We start from the raw sequence: 18,273 nt of genomic DNA, 5'->3' as shown, positions 1-18,273 counted from the left end.
ACTCACAGGCCTATGCAGGTCTTCCCTCAGACTGCTACCATGAACGTTTAGTCAGCTCTTACTGTGCATCAATTTTTATAAAAGCAGACATTTCCCCCCTAAGAAGCAGGGAGTAAAAATGTATAAAACTACGCAGGTTCTTGTGGAGTTTATGTTCTAGTGATAGAGAGTTAAGTCTAGGGTATTGTAGTTTGCTAAGTCCAGGAGTCTCATACCTAAGTGACCATCTTTTCATCATTTCTCAAATTTCTGTCCTTTAAAATGTGAAGACGAATTTGAAACACTTTCCAAAGACTATAGTTAAGGCAATCTCACTTAACAGTATCACATGTTACCCAGACAATGCTGACAGGTATATTAAGAAGGTGATATGGAAAGTTATTTTGGAAATATATTAAAAGATACTACATAAAGGAGGTTCGTTTCACACCATTATAAATGGAGAGAGGAGCAAGTATCTATTTCAATTGGTTGTTTTTACAATAATCACCTTTTAAGGTACATTTAAAATAAATGATCACTTGTTAAACTGAAGGTATGCTTCCCATTATCGAAGTACTTGTCACAGGATTTCAGCTGACAAGACCACAGCCTCCTAACCCTACCTTAACAAACATGTACCAAGAGGAGTCACGCAGTAGTGCTCTGGTTTGGAATAAAGTGAAGATAAACACTCTACTGTACCTCCAGTGCCACAGCTTGATTTGTCAATTACAGGATCCTTCCAAACCAGTTCTAGGTCACTGCCAAAGAAGTATCTCTTGCTAAAGAATTACTTCTAACCAGATGTACATTATCTACTCAGTACAATATGTGTTAGCCACAGGTTTGCTTCTGTAAGCAAGTACTACTTAAGGAAATATAAAATATATGGAAAAATGTGTTAATAAAACAAAAACCTAAAAGAGCAGAGTAGTGGTGTGTGTATGTGTGTGTGCAAGTATATGCACAAGTACATCCTTTCCCTCCTGGTCACAACAGTGTTCTCAGTGCTATCTTATGAAATCTTCATTGCTAAACATCTGTGTTCTCTACCTGCCATCTCCCTACAGTCCACTCTTCTCCCAAAAAGGAGCCTAGAATCCCAGGCAAATAGATCTTACCACAGTTATAACTGTTTCTCCTAGAGAAATAAATTTAATTCCACACAAATTAGCCACAAGAGTTATTAAAATGGTCTTTGAATGCCTCTCCCAGGTATCAAGTTATCTTCAGTAATTCTATTTCCTTTATTACTTCTTGTTGAATTGTAATAGTTTTGTAAATGTTCCAAAGGCAGAGAGATTGTTTTATCTGTTATTTACATTTTAAAAAATGAAGCCAATAACTTAGAAACACATAAATCCACTCGTGCAATTTTTTGAAAATCAGTAAGATGTTAAATTAGGTAGTGTATGAAACTAATTTACATGGGCAAAAACTATTAAATCAACCACTTCCTGTTCAAGCTATCTACTTTTAAGAAGATAAGCTGAAGATTACATGAAATTTATTGGAGGGGGAGTGTGGGGCTGGTATCAGTCTGGTTAAATACACATGGTGGTTAGTATCTGCTGTTATATACTCAATAGTTTTGTAAGTCTGTCTTGTCACAGTACAAAATTTAAATCACTTTGACATTATTTTCTTGGAGTAATATGGTTACTGTCTTCATTTTGTCTAGTTTTACCTGTCCATTTTTGCCACTTTATTTAACCTTATCTTTCAAACTACTTGAGTGAATCCAATCAATTTAAATGGTGAAGATTAAAAAAAAAAGGCTCATTTGTGTTTAGATGGTTCAAAAACCAAATACTAATGCTTTGAGGGGGAAAACATACTGATTTCTTAGGAATCATGGGATGTGTTGCTGCATTCTGCTTATTTGGCTACATCCAAAAACTCTAATTCAAACATCAAAGCAAATATACCAGTTGGAAAGATGGCAATGACTTCTTCGACAGATATGGATCAAGGGAGCCAAAGAGAGATTTTTAAATTTTTATTTCATATCCTTTCAAAATGCCAAGTAATGAGCATTTACACTTTCCAGGTTTTCCACTTTGTTTGCATGAAAAATACCCAGCTTCACAGCTACCTTAGTGGCAGGTATTGTAATGACGACACTAAAAAGGATATAAAAACCTTGAGTTATTGTATATTAGTATAATAATAAGCAAAATCAGGACCAAAATGGATTCCAGTAGGCAGAGATATGAGGGAGCTGCAAAGTGTTCATGGAAACTTTGCTGCAGAATCTTTTTTTTTTATAGTTGTGGGTTTTTTGTGTGTGTGTGTGTTTTTTTGTTTTTTTTTTTTTGTTTTTTTTTTTTTTTTTTTGGACAGGCAGAGTTAGACAGTGAGAGAGAGAGACAGAGAGAAAGGCCTTCCTCTTCTGTTGGTTCACCCCCCAAGTGGCCGCTACAGCCGGCACATTGTGGCTGGCGCGCTGTGCCGATCCGAAGCCAGGAGCCAGGTGCTTCCTCCTGGTCTCCCATGTGGGTGCAGAGCCCAAGCACTTGGGCCATCCTCCACTACACTCCCAGGCCACAGCAGAGAGCTGGACTGGGAGAGGAGCAACCAGGACAGAGTCCAGCACCCCAACCGGGACTAGAACCTGGAGTGCCGGCACCGCAGGTGGAGGATTAGCCTAGTGAGCCACGGCGCCAGCCTGCTGCAGAATCTTTTAACTGAAGCCCCCTTATGTATGCGCACGTACGCATGCATGCACACACACACACTTTAACATCAACAAGAGGGCATCTAAGTTTCCTCTGATATCTGAAAATGAGAATTTTTCTAGGTTTCATACTAACTTCATAAAAGGGTGGATATTTTAAAAGTAGTCCCATAGTTATATAAACTGTTAAGATACAGACTGCATAAAATTATTGTATGACCACACTACAAGCATCCTGTGTGTTTTTAAAAATTTAACATTTTTTTTCAAGTGGTTGCTATACATATCCTTTGAAGCTAGCTGTAAAAGAAGTTTCTGTTAGATACATGCTCCATAGTACTATAAATTGCTGGTGTCAGAGTTCCTGCAGGATTAACAGAAATATAAGATTGTGGCAGCTTTGGAACGGATAGTCCAAGAAACAGCTATAAGTAATTGGGGAAAGCATGGGTAATTTAGGCAAAAATGAATTTTTCAAAAAGGTTGAAGATAATTCCTTTAGGTGTAGGAATTCCTTCTTTATAACCAACTTCCTCCAAATTTTCTCCTCTATTTTTCTTATGTCCTGTCTCTATTACTACATACTCTCAAAAGAGTAGTCTTTCTGAAGTCTTGAGACTATAATACAGTTTTGCATTACTTTTATAATTCTGAGCACTAACCATCAATACTGGAAGAATGATCATCAAAGTGATGAGCAAACTCACATTAAGTGATCTACAATAACAAAATTTACAAACCTCTCATCTCTACTTATGTGACATAGGGGATTCCATGAGATGCAACATGAAAACCCCTAAAACAGGATAAAGGGAACATAGTAAGTGAAAAGAATAGGGAAAACTTATACTAAGGCCATTGGGTAGTTGAAGTCATTTTCAAGTTTTAGGGCACTCGAGGTATACTATGATAGTTCATTAACTGGCCTGAACATATTAATGCTAATTACCATCAGTTTGCAAGAAAATATCTTGTTCTAGTTTTTATACTGACAAAATATTAGCAAGTAAATAGTAAAAGCAATACAGATCCTAAACTTAGTGAAAAACCTTACTTTGGGGCCAGCACTGTGGTGTAGTAGGCTAAGCATCCACCTGTAGCACCAGCATCCCATATGGGCACTGGTTCATGTCCCACCTGCTCCTCTTCCAATCTAGCTCTCTGCTACGACCTGTGAAAGCAGCAAAAGATGGCCCAAGTGTTTGGGCCCCTGTACCCGTGTGGGAGACCTGGAAGTATCTTCCCAGCTCCGGCCGTTGCCAGAGTGAACCAGAAGATGCAAGACCTTTTTCTCTCTCCCCCTCTCTATCTGTAACTCTACCTCTCAAATAAAAATAAACAGAATCTTAAAAAACCTACCTTTATGATAGCAGTATGGGAATATATAAATAGTAACTACCAAACAATGGTGTTTTGGGGGCACTTATTTGTAGTTATAAGATTTAGACATTTTGTTTTTGTTCCATATCTAATCATTTTATCGAAGTTATATTTAACTAATGAAAGACATTTTGAACAGTACTTATGGCATTAAAATTTATTAACAGTTCTACACTTCAAAAATGTTGAAATATTGCTAAAATGCCATACAATCCTAAATACCTAATGAACGCACAGTAAAAATACAAAAGATTAGTGGGAGTTTATTTAAATGATAAAGACAAAGCCAGATAAAAATATTCAGTGGCACAACATGTGCCCCAAAGTTGTTACCTTCAAAGAACAGTGTAAAAGCCCACATAAAGTCAGCATCAATTTTCTATGAGAAGAACAGCTGTCACTAAGCCTAAGTAACAGCATAAAGCAGCTACTGGTGTCCCAACTTACCATCTTCCTTTTCCTTTCTGCAATCTGTTCCTCTGATTCCATTTCTACTTCATTGCTAATAGGAGTTTTTTCTTCTATATCATCAATAAAATCTGGTTCCTGAAAGACACAATGACTTGTTTATACAAACTACATGTCTTACAACAAATTCAATATATGAAAATTACAAACCCACTTAAAACTGGTCTCCTAATTCAAGACATTTTTCTCAAACCCATATAACCAAATAATTTTGTTTTAAAGTTCTAGTCAATAAAGTCCTAATCAGTAAAGATTGTGGCCTTATGCTTATCTTCTTCCCCAAACAGAAATACACTATTACACAAAACCTACAAATACAAATGCCCAATAAACATGTCTGTTCAATTTAAAGCTTATGGGAAATGATTCCCAATAGATATGGCCATGGAGATGAGCAAAGCCTTAATTTTTAGATTTTAATGGCACTGCCCAGTTTTTCAGAGAGCTTATAACAAAACATTGTTGTGGCAGAAGTATAGGTCAAACTTTATTTCCAGTATTATGTGGTACTAGTGAATTTTTAGGACTATTTGTTGATTATGGCACCCTCAGAGAATTGATATGGTAACCTTGTGTCCATATTTTTAAGGGAAGAAAAACTTTATGACTTTAAGAACATTGGAAGATGTTTTTAAACTTATCCAGTCTTAGGACAATTTTGTTTTCAATTCTGCAAATGTTGATTCTGCAGATTCTGTTGGCTAGTTCCTAATAATTTAACACTGTATAAACTAGCATATTTTATACCTTTAAGTACTTCATTGAACAGAATGCACTTTAAAAAAAAAAAGGTTAAAATATGACATTATTTTCCTTTGTTAGTTCAATTTCATGAAGAATCAGTACAAGTTTAGTACCTGATTATTTGATACCGACAGTCTCAATGGAGAAAGCTTTCTCTGTTTTGTTTCTGGGCTTTTTATTTTGTTAGTTGTTCCTTCACAGTCCAAAGTAATATTCTGATTTTGTGTATCCTTTTCTTTTGAAATATCTTTTTCTTTTTTTCCTTTTTTCCTTCTGGTCTCATAACCACTATTGATGTTTTCCATGGATTCAGAACTACGTTTTAAAACAGGGCATTCTGGATTTTCTTTGAGGCATGCACAGTCCACCTTGTACTTACTAGAACAATAATCAGTTAAACATTTACTTATATGTAACAGAACTGGAAGAGTTCTAATCCATTTTAAGTTGCAGCACAACAAAATTATATACAATTACTGGCTATACACAATCCTTACATTTCTGTTAACTAGCTCAAAAGAAGTTTTATTTTCTCATAAGAAAAATAAAATAATTAGATGTTGATTTCTGACCATAGATTTGGCCTTACAATAACTAGTAATATCTTATAGAAAAATTAATTAAAATTTTTTGAGTCTTTTTAAGTGAAATGATACTTTACTGTGAATTACACAAAATAACATGAAGGCCAAAACTGCAATTACTTTTTTGGCCCCATAATGTTCTATAAATTACTGTCCTGAAATTTAGCCTTTATAAAAAATGCCATATATAGCAAATACTGGACATTAACTTAGTTTATCTTCCACTTTAAGGAAGGATTTAAATAACGAGGGTCTTTAAAAAGCTACCTTGAAAAAGTTGGTTTCCTTTTAGATGGAAGCTTGAAAAATAAGTAAACTATCTCATTACACAGTAATGATTATTATTCCTATTGTACAGATGATTCAGAACTCATTGAGGGGGGCCGATGCCGTGGCACATTAGGCTAATCCTCCGCCTGCGGCGCTGGCATCCCATATGGGTGCTGGTTCTGGTCCTGGTTGCTCTTCTTCCAGTCCAGCTCTCTGTTGTGGCCTGGGATGGCAGTGGAGGATGACCCAAGTGCTTGTGCCCCTTCACCCACACGGGACACCCGGAGGAGGCTCCTAGCTTCAGATCGGCACAGTTCCGGCCGTTGCGGCCATTTGGGGAGTGAACCAATAGAAGGAAGACCTTTCTCTCTGTCTCTCTCTCACTGTCTGTAACTCTGTCAAATAAATCAATAAAAATCTTAAAAAAAAAAAAAAACATTGAGGTTCATTATCCTATCCAAGGTCACACAATTAATAAGTGACAGGGATAAAGTATTGGGTCTGTATAATTCTAGATGTTTAGAATGACAGAGCTGCAAATAAATATGATACCAGCAGTTTATCTTTATTAAGCACTTAACTTCATGCCAGGAACTGCTTTTTGTTTTTAATTTGAAAGGCACAGAGAGGAGAGACAGATGGAGCTCCCATCCAGAGGTTCACTGCCCAAACCCCATAACAATAAGGCTGGGTCAGGCCAAGCAAAGAGTTGGGAATTCAGGCTGTATCTCCCAAGAGGGTGGCCCAAGCAAGGAGCCAGGAACTCAATCTGGGTCTCCCAAGCAGGTGACAGTGACCCCATTACTTAGAGCCATCATCTGCTGTTCCAACAGTGTGCATTAGCAGAACCTGAAATCCAGAGCAGAACAATGTGGGATGCGGTGCCCTAAGCAGCATCTTAACTGCTAGGCTAAATGCTTGCCCCCAGGAATACTTTTAAACACTTGGCATGTTAACTGAACCTTTAAAACATTCCTATTAAGTGAGTATTATTATTATTCCTATATTATATCCGAGGTAACTGTACAGAGATGAAGAACTCTGTCCGAGATTATAATAGCTAGTAAGAAACCACATTAGAATTTGAAACTAGATGGTTTATAAAAAGCCATTTTTTTTTAATGCACTGTCATTTACTTAAAAGGCAGAGTGATAGAGACAGAGGCCAGGACTTGGCCAGGCCAGAGCCTCCCTCGGCCTTCCATATGGGTGGCAGGGACTCTTCATCCTTTATCTCCTTCCTCCCAGGTGCATCAACAAGAAGCTGGTTCTGCATCAGACAGCTGGCTGGGACTCGAACTAGGCCATGTGACATGAGATGCAGGCATCCCAAACAGTAGCCTAACAAAGCCCACCCCTATGTTAAATTTTTTAAAAACTTAAGTATAAGTTTCTATACTCAGAATTAATAGTTTTTTCCCTATTGTTTCAGAACAAAATTTTTGAGGTCTTTGCAGGATCCCCAACAAACACTTTCTATTTATACTGGAAAAAAAAAAAAATTCCCAAACAAGGTCTCTGCCATCTGACTGAATTAGAATTACTAATTATAATTATTGTGAATATTTACATTACAATAGTAATTGAGGAAAGCTTACAAAAGAATTAAGCAACAATGATATAATGGAAGCTGATATCAAAATGCTTGCTTTCTATTATTTTTAACTACTTCATAATAAATAAAAATTAAAATCTATAAAAGTAATGAAAATACCTTAATTATAATAAGGACATTAAGGAACTCTTTTAAAATAACAGATGATACATTTATAGACTTGAACTTACCAATTCCCATAGTCAAAATCAAAGGCAATAGTAATTTCAGTTCCCTTTGGAATACTTTGTATAGAATAAATGTAAAGATGTATGGTTCCATCTTCAATTTCATGCCTCACCTGTTAAAATCATTTATGAAAATATACAATTATTCTATCTTGAGAAGCATCTTATTCTATAATTCTGAAAACTATTCAAAGTATTTCAAAAACATGACTTGGAATATATGCCACTAATTATAATACTTTTAACCATAGATCACTGGTTATCAAGCAGGAAGGTTTTTCAAAGGCATGTTGGTACCTGCTGCCAATCCACCTCTACAGCCCATCATATAGCTAGCATTCCCTGTTGCCTGCCCCCCTCAGAAGAGTATTTAAGCAATTCTAAGATGTAGACTTTTTGTCTCTTACAAGTGATGGCATCTTGGGTTTGATGAGATGCCATAATGGTATACTTAACACTGTACTTTTCTATGATAGAAATTCTTGATACCTTACATGATAGCCTTTAGTCCTATCATCTTTTTACAAATGGAACTGAAGCACAGATAATACTACAAAGCAAGTAAGTCAAAGAGAACAATGAATCTATTAAGTGTGGCTCAAACATCTACACTATTAGCTACAACATAAAATCTAGAATGTTTGGGTGCCAGCATTGTGGCAAAGCCAGTTAAGCTGCCACCTCCAATGCCAGCATACCATATTAGCAATCTTTTGAGTCTCAACAGCTTCACTTCTGATCCAGCTCCCTGCTAACGCACCCAGGAAAGCAGCAGAAAATGGCCCACATTCATGGGTCCCTGCTGCTCACATGGAAGACACGGATGGAGTTCTAGCTTACTGGCTTCAGCCTGGCCCAGTCCCACCTGTTGCAGCCATTTGGGTAGGGAACCAATGGATAGATGGAAGATCTCTCTCTGTCTCTCCCTCCCTCTCTGTAACTCTGCCTTTCAATCAATAAATAAACCTTTAAATTTTTTTTAATGTTTTGAGATGTAGAAAACAAAACCAACATTATTTTATATGCAACTACAATGTAATTTTATACATTTTATGGTGGATCATATAAAATCTACTTTAGCTTTGCCATCTTGGTCAAAGCACAGCATATATTTGACCCATAAGTATAGCTTCTAGGATAAACAGAAGTCTTACATTCCCTGTTACAAGGAACAACACAATTTCTTCAACATGCAAAGTAATTTTTTAACACCTCAAAGCCTGTATCACCTAAGGATATCGGGTAGCATAAAATCTATTTATAGTTTATAAGCATTTTAAGCTACCAGAGTTTTCCACTTAATATATTCCTTACACATTCTATGCCCCTTCCCAAGATTTCAATAAGCTTACCTCTGCATTGGGTATACAAGAACGTCTGATGAATCGAGCCTCATTCCCAAAAGTTCTTGCATCAACACACATTTCTAGCCCATGAAATTTAGAGTAGAATAAAACAAAAGGGTATGGTCTACAAAGAAAAAAAAAATTAAAACTATTAACAATTTAGTATAATAATCACGTTATTCTTCAGAGGGAAACTGATGAAGCAACTTAAGAACAGAGTGTTTTAAGAAACTTCTGGGGGTGGTGCCGTGGCTCACTTGGTTAATCTTCTGCCTGTGGCACCGGCATCCCATATGGGTGCCCGGTTCTAGTCCCAGTTGCTCCTCTTCCAGTCCAGCTCTCTGCTGTGGCCCGGAAGGGCAGTGGAGGATGGCCCAGTGCTTGGGCCCTGAACCCGTATGGGAGACCAGGAGGAAACACCTGGCTCCTGGCTTCAGAACGGCGCAACGCCATCTGTAGTGGCCATTTGGTGGTAAACCAATGGAAGGAAGACCTTTCTCTCTGTCTCTCTCTCTCACTGTCTATAACTCTGTCAAATTAAAAAAAAAAAAAAAGGAAAAGAAAAAAAAACCTTCTAAGTAGTGAGGCCAAGAGTTGAGCATGAACAGTCTTACTCAAGAATTCACTCTTAACTTATGCTAGTGTACACTAGTAAGATTTTTATCTGCTCTAATTTTACCTAAGTCAAAAGCAATTAATAGAAGGTGGAAATTCAAATTTACAAAGATAAAAGGGCAGTGACTACTGCCTATATAGAGGATTCATAATTCTATGCCTTTGAAGTCCATACTTCCTGATACATTTTTTAAAAATTTTTCTAAAAGAAACATTTTATTCATTTGAAAGACAAGAGTTACAGGGAGAGGTAGAGCCAGAGAGAGAGAGAGAGAGAGAGGTCTTCCATCCGCTAGTTCACTCCCCAAATATCTGCAATGGCCAGAGTTGAGCTGATATGAAGCCAGGAGCTTCTTCCCGGTCTCTCATGGGGTGTAGGGGCCCGAGGACTTGAGTCATCTCCCACTGCTTTTCCAGGCCATAGCAGAGAGCTGGATCAGAAGTGGAGCAGCTGAGATGCAAACGGGCACCCATATGGGATGCCAGCGCTGCAGGCTTGGGCTTTAACCCGCTGTGCCACAGCACCAGTCCCAACTTCCTGATAATTTAGAAGTAATGTATCCCTTGCTTACCCCAATTATGACCACATAAAAACAATGTGAGCAGTAAATATATCACTTGTGGTAACTTCGAAATAATAAATATGTTGTTGAAATAGCCTCAGAATTACAAACTTAGGACTTAATGAGTTAAGATCAATTCTGCTAGGTATGAAGAAAGGATTCTTGCATATCTTTCATATTGTAAGTAAAAAAAAAATCAAGTTATAAATAAGAAATGCTTTTAATTGTAGGATGTATACTGGGTATACAGACTGATCCCCTGAGATAGAAACATACTTCTAGGGAGGTAATGGCTATCAGAGGTTCATTTGGATCAGTTCCCCAAGAAACTGCAGACCACAGATGCAGATTTCAAAACCATTCCAACACCAACAAAGTTGGAGTTGAAAACGAAGGCAATAATAGAAGACCAATTCTAAGAGCATCTAATAAAGAGGAAGGGGTTGTACCTGTGGTCTTTTCAATTCTGTTCTGTTCTGAGTAATTAACTCAGGTCCTAGATGAAAAGGGTGGTTCCTTATAATCTCAAGTAATTAGAATTCCTGACTGATACCTTATATATATATATCCAATCTATAAGACTGTTGGTTTATCTTTGAAACGGATTGTTTTAGGATTTTCAGCAAGAGAGAGACTGAGGAATTTATCTGTACATTTTATTGATATAGTTTATCATAGTTTGAAGGTTATCATTAATCACTGTTTAAGCACACTACAGTGTTAAATACTGAAATGATCATATAGGAAAATAAAATACATAGAGGGGTACTTCAAAAAGTTTATTAAAAACAGTATTAAAAGTTCATTTTGGTGCAAAACAAAAAAAATTAAAATCTATACATAGTTTTTTGTTTATACATATTTTCCATAAACTTTTTGAAGTTCCCTGGTAAAATCACAGCATCCAAGCAGAAAAGCCAAAAATTTAATATTTAACTACAGAAAATGAACATGACCAAAGAAATGAATATACCTTTTAAAGAAATATCCATTTGCTTCAAACTGTTCTCTCAGCATAAACTTTCCTCTGTATTCAATGATAAGTGCATCAGGAGGCAAATCTTTTGCAGATTTCAGAATTTTCTTATTCTTCTGTATATGGCTCTAAAATTAGAGTAAATGTTGAGATTAATTAAAGTTGGTTGCTTTCAATCTAAACAGTATGAAAAAGATTTTATTTTATAATTTTTTGACAAATGGTGGTATTTACCTCTACAGGAGGTTTAAAGAGTAAATTGTTAGTATTCAAATCTGATTTATTCATGTCTTTTTTGTCATTTCCACTGCCCAATCTCAGCGCTATTCTTTGTGCCTCCCTCTGAACACCCTCACTATACTGGTTATTATTTGCCTCTTCATAGCGATCCATCCATGCTTTGATTTTTGTTTCCCATCCAAAATTTGAACCATCAGATGAAGGATCAATCTCTGGAGCTGAACCCTAAAACCACAGCAAATTAAGTATTAATATCTGGACTTAAGTACTTACATACACACACAAAAACACATTAATGGCAATGTATATATAAGGACCTAACATAAACTAGATAAAATGTTTGACTTTCTAAATTGATCCTGTTGGAAACAAGACCATAAATTAGTGGTCTGGTATGTTTTTAATACTGCAGATATGAGTAGGAGAATTGAAAGAGGCCAAATTAAGTTAGAATAGCAGAAACTAAATCTTCACTGTCACTACTGTTGCCATGTGGAGGATATCAATAAAATTTGCAAATGCTCAAAAGTTTGAATCAGTGTCAGCTAATGGTTCAAAAAACAGCAAGTGAAATTTCTGATTTTAAAGGCTACCAATATATCTACTCCAATCTATAACCAAGAACCAAGCAAGTTATGTGCTCAGTTTAAATCCAATATGCAATTAAGTATAATTTATTTTTTGATATAATTTTAATGTTGTATAATAGAGCTACATTTAGATACCTAAATTTAGTATAATTCCAAGATCTATAATCAGTTGTCCACATGATAAATTTAGTTGTAAACATCATTCATAATTTCTTCCTATAATGTTAAATAACTTGATAAGAAAACTTTTTTGGTAGTATGTGTAACCAGATGTAACTGAAATTTTATTATTACATACAGATTTCACAAAGATCCTTATATATTCTGTAAGGAATGTACATGTACATAGTCACGTGTTACTAAAATTTACCGTAACAGTTACCATAGGAGTGGCCAATCTTTTATATAAAAAGAATCACTTTTCTATAATGAAGAATAAACTATAATAAAAACAACTCTTTGATGGGGCAGCCTTATTTTACCAACTGAAATTTTATGTACAGACATATTCTATATTATAATGACCACCTGATAATGAACTGATTTTTATACAAATGTGAGACACTACTTCATATCAAAGCTTTATTAAAGGAATCTATTCTGTTTTTAAATTTTTTTTTTTTTTTTGGCCCTTAAGAGACTTCTCTACTGACCTGACATACCTTTAACACAGCTCTTAACATGCATCTTTTAAACCTTGTAAAATTAATATAGAGTTACTATGATTTTATTTATTATTAAATTATTTGAAAGACAGAAATAGAAAGAACCTCCATCAGCTGGTTCACTCTGTAAATGCCTGCAATGGTCAGGGCTGAGCCAGGCTGAAGCCAGGAGCTAAGAACTCATTCTGGGTCACTCATGTGGGTGGCAGGGACCCAAGTACTTGAGTCATCTGCTGCTTCCCAGGGTATAGACTAGCAAGAAGCTGGAATCACAAGTGGAGCTGGGACTCAAACCCAGGCACTCCCAAGTGCCAAATTCTCATCCAGTTGCAATAATTTTACAGAGATATCTCGAAGACATATGAGAATTTTAAAAATTTATATCCCTAATTACTTGTTTATATACTAACGGAAAGTTTCAGTTAATGAAAAACACATTCCTTCCTCATTAAGCCTGGTATTAGGATATTAAGATATAGTGGGAAGAAGGGAGGACTGCTAGAAAATCAATAGGTCTAGCAGCTTAACTGAAAATCTTTCTCAGGCCTCTATTCTCATGTCAGACCAAATTTCATAAATCCAGGTTAACTTAAGTACAAAATCACCAACTTTAACATAGAAAGAACACTTGTTTAAAAAAAATTATGAAGCTTCGGATATTCAGTGTGCTGATACTTTTTTTTTTTTTTTTTTTAAAGATTAACTTATGGGGGCTGGTGCCAAGGCCAGGAGCCTGGAGCTTCTAGGTCTCTCACGTGGGTTCAGGGGCCAAAGCACTTCTACTGCTTTCCCAGGCACAGTAGCAGGGAGCCGGATCAGCAGTGAAGCAGCAGGGTCTCAAAACTATCGCCCATATGGGATGTACCATCACAGGTGGCAGCTTTATCCATTACACCACAACTAAGCCACAAGGCCAGACCCACACAGGTTTTTCACGAGCATCTTTCCACGAAACTTCAAAAGACTCACATGCATAGGTTTCAAAATTCTTTGCACCAAAATAAACATCTTTTAATTCTATTTTTCCACGAACTTTCTGAAGTTCCCTCGTATACCTTCCCTTTTGATCAATGTATTATGGTAACAGGGTCAAAGGACTACAAAAGTAGTATATTCATCCAGTTAGACTTCTCTAAGGACCCACTTCCAGTAAAGAAAAAGCAGTAAGACTGTACACAATGAAGATAGCATAAAGATAAGAAAAAGCAAGCACACTGTTAACTCCTGAATAATTAACAGTTGATAATAACATCATATTTAACGTATTTACCTTAACTCTTGATGACTTCCTAGAGCCTTCACGAAAGGCCTAAAAATAAATATGAAATTCTGGATTGGTTTTTTAAAAACTAGATATAATTAATACTTAATAACCAGGTTCACTGAAGTTTTTTACTTAAGTGTTAAAATACAAAAAAAACAAAAATCTGTTAATAACCAACAAACCCACAGGTAAAAAAATATTTTGTATAAATACTTATTAAAAATGGAGACTATTTAGAATGTTAAAAAATGCATACACTATGATGTTCTAAGACAGAAATCTCCAAAACTTCTAGGTGCTCAATATAGTGATCATGGAAAAATATTTATGAGGAAATTGGGGAAGACACTAGAAGCATTATAATAGTTTTGTTGAAGCGATGAGATATTTTATGTAGGAATAACAATGTTGTTATTTAATTCTCTAAGTAATCACTTAGTAATATTTGAGTGTTTATTGGGGCTTGCTTAAGTAGTAAGTACTTAAAGTAATGGAATTTTTCAGTTCCATTATTTCATGGGAACACTGTCATATGTACAGATATCACTGACAGATTTAATGAAAAATTTGCTTATAGTTTTCTGCCATCAGATCCTAGGGATAACTTACCACATAAAATTTCAGTGAAAAAAAATTCTATATTGTAAGAAACTCAACAAATAGAAAGCTAATGCATTAAAATTTTAAAGTGAGTTCAATTGTTTAAAATGAAAACTTGCTAGATCTTTCCACTTTTTTTAGCTGCTGTCCATTACTCTCAGTCTCCTGCCTTTCCTGTAAGATTAAGCTCCCTATCTATATACTATCTACTTATTTTTAAAAAAGCAAAAACGTACTTTTTTACATTTTGAAATGTTTTGTTCTTTCTCCCCACTTTTTTTCCTTCTTTTATCATTAACTTTGGAAACTCTTGAAGCAGTTAAAGTAATTGAAGTTGGAGTATGCTGAAATGCAGTATATAATTCCACAGGAACCTCATCACCACTCTCAGTTGCACTGGTATCACCATCTTCAAAGGCAAAATAAAAATTATTGCACATGTAATATTTCTATTTCAAACAATAAAAAAAAGCATTCCACACAATAAACTATTATTTCTATATTTGCAAAGAATAAAACACATATTTTCACTTCTTCAGTCACCTGACTTTTAGAAGATACATCTGAATGCAAACTACAATTATTTCCTCACGTTAAACTAGAAAAGATCTGTCTAAATGGCTGACATCATACTCTAATGGGGTAATTGTAGGAATAGGTACTCCCAGGGGCTGGTACTGTGGCGGAGCAGGATAAGCTGCTGCCTGCAGTGCCAGCATCCCATATGGGCGCCAGTTCAAATCCCAGCTGCTCCACTTCTGATCCAGCTCTCTGCTATGGCCTGGGAAAGCAGTGGAAGATGGCCCAAGTCCTTGGACCCTTGCACCCACAGGGGAGTCCCCAAAGAAGCTCCTGGCTCCGGATGGGCGCAGCTCTGGCCGTTGTGGCCAACTGGGGAGTGAACCAGCAGATGAAAGACCTCTCTCAGGGCCCACACTGTAGCACAGCAGGTTAAAGCCCTGGCCTGAAGTGCCGCATCCCATTTGGACGCTGGTTTGAGACCAGGCTGCTCCACTTCCGATCCAACTCTCTGCTGTGGCCTGGGATAGCAATAGAAGATGGCCCAAGTCCTTGGACCCCTGCACCCATGTGGGAGACCCAGAAGCAGCTCCTGGCTCCTGATCGGCGCAGCTCTGGCCACTGCAGCCAACAAGGGAGTGAAACAGCAGATGGAAGACTGACCTCTCTCTCTTTGTCTTTCCTTCTCTCTGTGTGTAACTCTTTCAAATAAATAATCTTAAAAAAAAAAAAAAAAAAAAAAAAAAACAGGTACTCTCATACACTGCCAGTGGAAATTTAAAATTCCCTATGAAGGAGGATTTACCCTCTGATGCAGTCATCCCATTTCTAGGTATCTAATAAAAAATTAAAAAAAAAACTTTATCCAAGAGGTTTTCATTGAAGGTACTATCTGTAATAACAAAAACAAAACAAACAAAAATGCTGGAAACTACTTAAATATTCATCAAGTAAGAATGGCTGAATAAGCTGCTATCAATATATTTCAAACCAAAATGAGAATTGTTGCATATATTATACAGAAGTTAGAAAATTCCCTTCCTAAAAATGAAATACCATTCCACATGATAAACTAATAGATCACCATCTTTCTGAAGAGTAAACATATAATTACTTCTTTAAACCAGGAAATTATCTATGAATAGGAAAATTATGAATGATCTAAACTATTTTGGTTTCCATATTTCTTATAATAAGTACATACATACTCTGTAATGCATTAGAATATATAAAATCTACACTAGAAATTGTAAACTAATACACAATCAAAATTCATCAATAAGGCATTTACATCTAATAAAATAAATGGCCACTTATTCTCTCAATTACACTAAATGTAGTATAGGTCCTTTTTACCCACCTGACATATTTTCCCTTTTCCGGCGTTGTAGTAGCACCGCCCTTTCTTTATCCAAACTCCTACATTAAAATATAACATGATTATTTATCAAACTTTCATAAATGTAATATAAAGAGATCTGTCTTAAATAATAGTTTATTATTTCTAAGTGAAAAATCAACCATATTAAAATATATGCAGCATCCCTTGCCTTAATGAGCTAGCATTTTAGCAGCAGAGATACCACTTAAGTGCCTCCATTTCACTATTAAGAAAACAGTTTTTTACTTAGGAAACTAGCACATTTTTAACCTCCCCCAGCCTGTACCTATGAACTACATCATTCTTTACTTCTTTCCCCCAACTTTTTCAATACATACACTTTTTAATCTAGAGGCCATATATAAATTGCACTAGATTATTCTTAGATCGGAGAATAAAAGCTCCAGGCTAAAACAGGCTTGCTTTTTGATGTCTAAGACATGTTAACTATCCTAACCACTAAAGACAGCTATCCTAGTTACCAAAGAGACCACCTTTGTAATGGTTACTTTTTAACCAACTCTTAATGAATTCAACAGATATTTACCCCCACCAAAAGACTTGTGGCACAGTGGGTTAAGCTGCAGCTTGCAACGCTCACATCCCAAATCGAAGTGCCCATTTGAGTCCAGAACTCTGCTTCTCATCCAGTTCCCTGCTAATGTGCCTAGGAAAGCAGCAGATGATGGCCCAAATACTTGGGTTCCTGCCACCCACATAAGAGACCCAAAAGGAGTTCCAGGCTCTTGGCTTCGGCCTGACCTAGCCCTGGTCATTGTGGCCATTTGGAGAACGAACCAGCAGACAGATGATCAATTCCTCTCTCTGACACTATACTTTCAAATAAATAAAATAAATCTTCAAAAAGAAACAACAAAAGAAAACACAAAACAAAACAAAACAAAAAACTATCTGGGAAAAAGCAATCATTAAGTGAAACAAAACTTACAGGGAAAAATCTCACTCATAATACAAGAAATGCAAAATGTAACTGAGGTTAGCATTTCTTGCCTAATTAACCTGGCAAAAATCTCAGTCTGTCAAAGCACTATTGTGAGGCTTGGGAAAATAGGCATGCTTACCTATTACCAGAAGGAATTCAAAATTACAAAGCTTCTACTGGAGGGGAATTTGGCAATACCTGACAAAATTTTATAGGCACATTTACCCTTTTACTTAACAATCCCACTTCTAGTTTCAACAAGAAAAGATTGGAAACAAATCCCCACCCAAATAGGACTGCCTGTATAAACCATTGTACATGAAAAAGATAAGAGTACCTTAAAGTTACAGAAAGAAAGAGTAGATCTCTGTATGCTACTATGATCTTTGGCTTTCAAATGGAAAAAAAAACGTGGCAAGTATTCTTTATAATAATAAATTATCATCTACATAGGAGAGGAAAGGACTACAAATGTATATATATATGTATATATATGTATATATACATACAAATGTATGTATATATACATTTGTATGTAAGGAAAGAAGTCATGGAAGGAAAATTGATTTTTAAAAAATTGTTACTTCTGGGGTTGAAGCAACACAGATATAAGTTGGATTTATTTTGAATATACTTTGTTTTATATATTTAAATAAGACAGAACTACTTCTTCCATCAAGTTAT

The 18,273-nt window shown here is 36.0% G+C and overlaps 1 protein-coding gene across 3 annotated transcripts in view; it reads right to left on the bottom strand.

Annotated features, from left to right (window-relative positions):
• KMT2E (lysine methyltransferase 2E (inactive)) overlaps positions 1 to 18,273 on the bottom strand; it is an 83,983-nt gene that overhangs the window by 18,100 nt on the left and 47,610 nt on the right. For all 3 annotated transcript variants that reach the window (XM_062214405.1, XM_062214326.1, XM_062214493.1), the window contains 9 exons: positions 16,626 to 16,684; positions 14,983 to 15,155; positions 14,153 to 14,191; positions 11,622 to 11,852; positions 11,385 to 11,515; positions 9,240 to 9,357; positions 7,891 to 8,000; positions 5,365 to 5,629; positions 4,487 to 4,585 (listed from right to left, as the gene is read on the bottom strand). In XM_062214405.1, coding sequence (XP_062070389.1) covers positions 4,487 to 4,585; positions 5,365 to 5,629; positions 7,891 to 8,000; positions 9,240 to 9,357; positions 11,385 to 11,515; positions 11,622 to 11,852; positions 14,153 to 14,191; positions 14,983 to 15,155; positions 16,626 to 16,684 — 1,225 coding nt within the window. The remainder of the gene's footprint in view (positions 1 to 4,486; positions 4,586 to 5,364; positions 5,630 to 7,890; positions 8,001 to 9,239; positions 9,358 to 11,384; positions 11,516 to 11,621; positions 11,853 to 14,152; positions 14,192 to 14,982; positions 15,156 to 16,625; positions 16,685 to 18,273) is intronic.

The sequence above is a fragment of the Lepus europaeus genome, chromosome 1, assembly GCF_033115175.1.
Source record: "Lepus europaeus isolate LE1 chromosome 1, mLepTim1.pri, whole genome shotgun sequence".
In the NCBI taxonomy this organism is placed as follows: domain Eukaryota; kingdom Metazoa; phylum Chordata; class Mammalia; order Lagomorpha; family Leporidae; genus Lepus; species Lepus europaeus.
The sequence above is the reverse complement of the archived record's forward strand: the minus strand, read 5'-3'. Positions and strand labels throughout refer to the sequence as shown.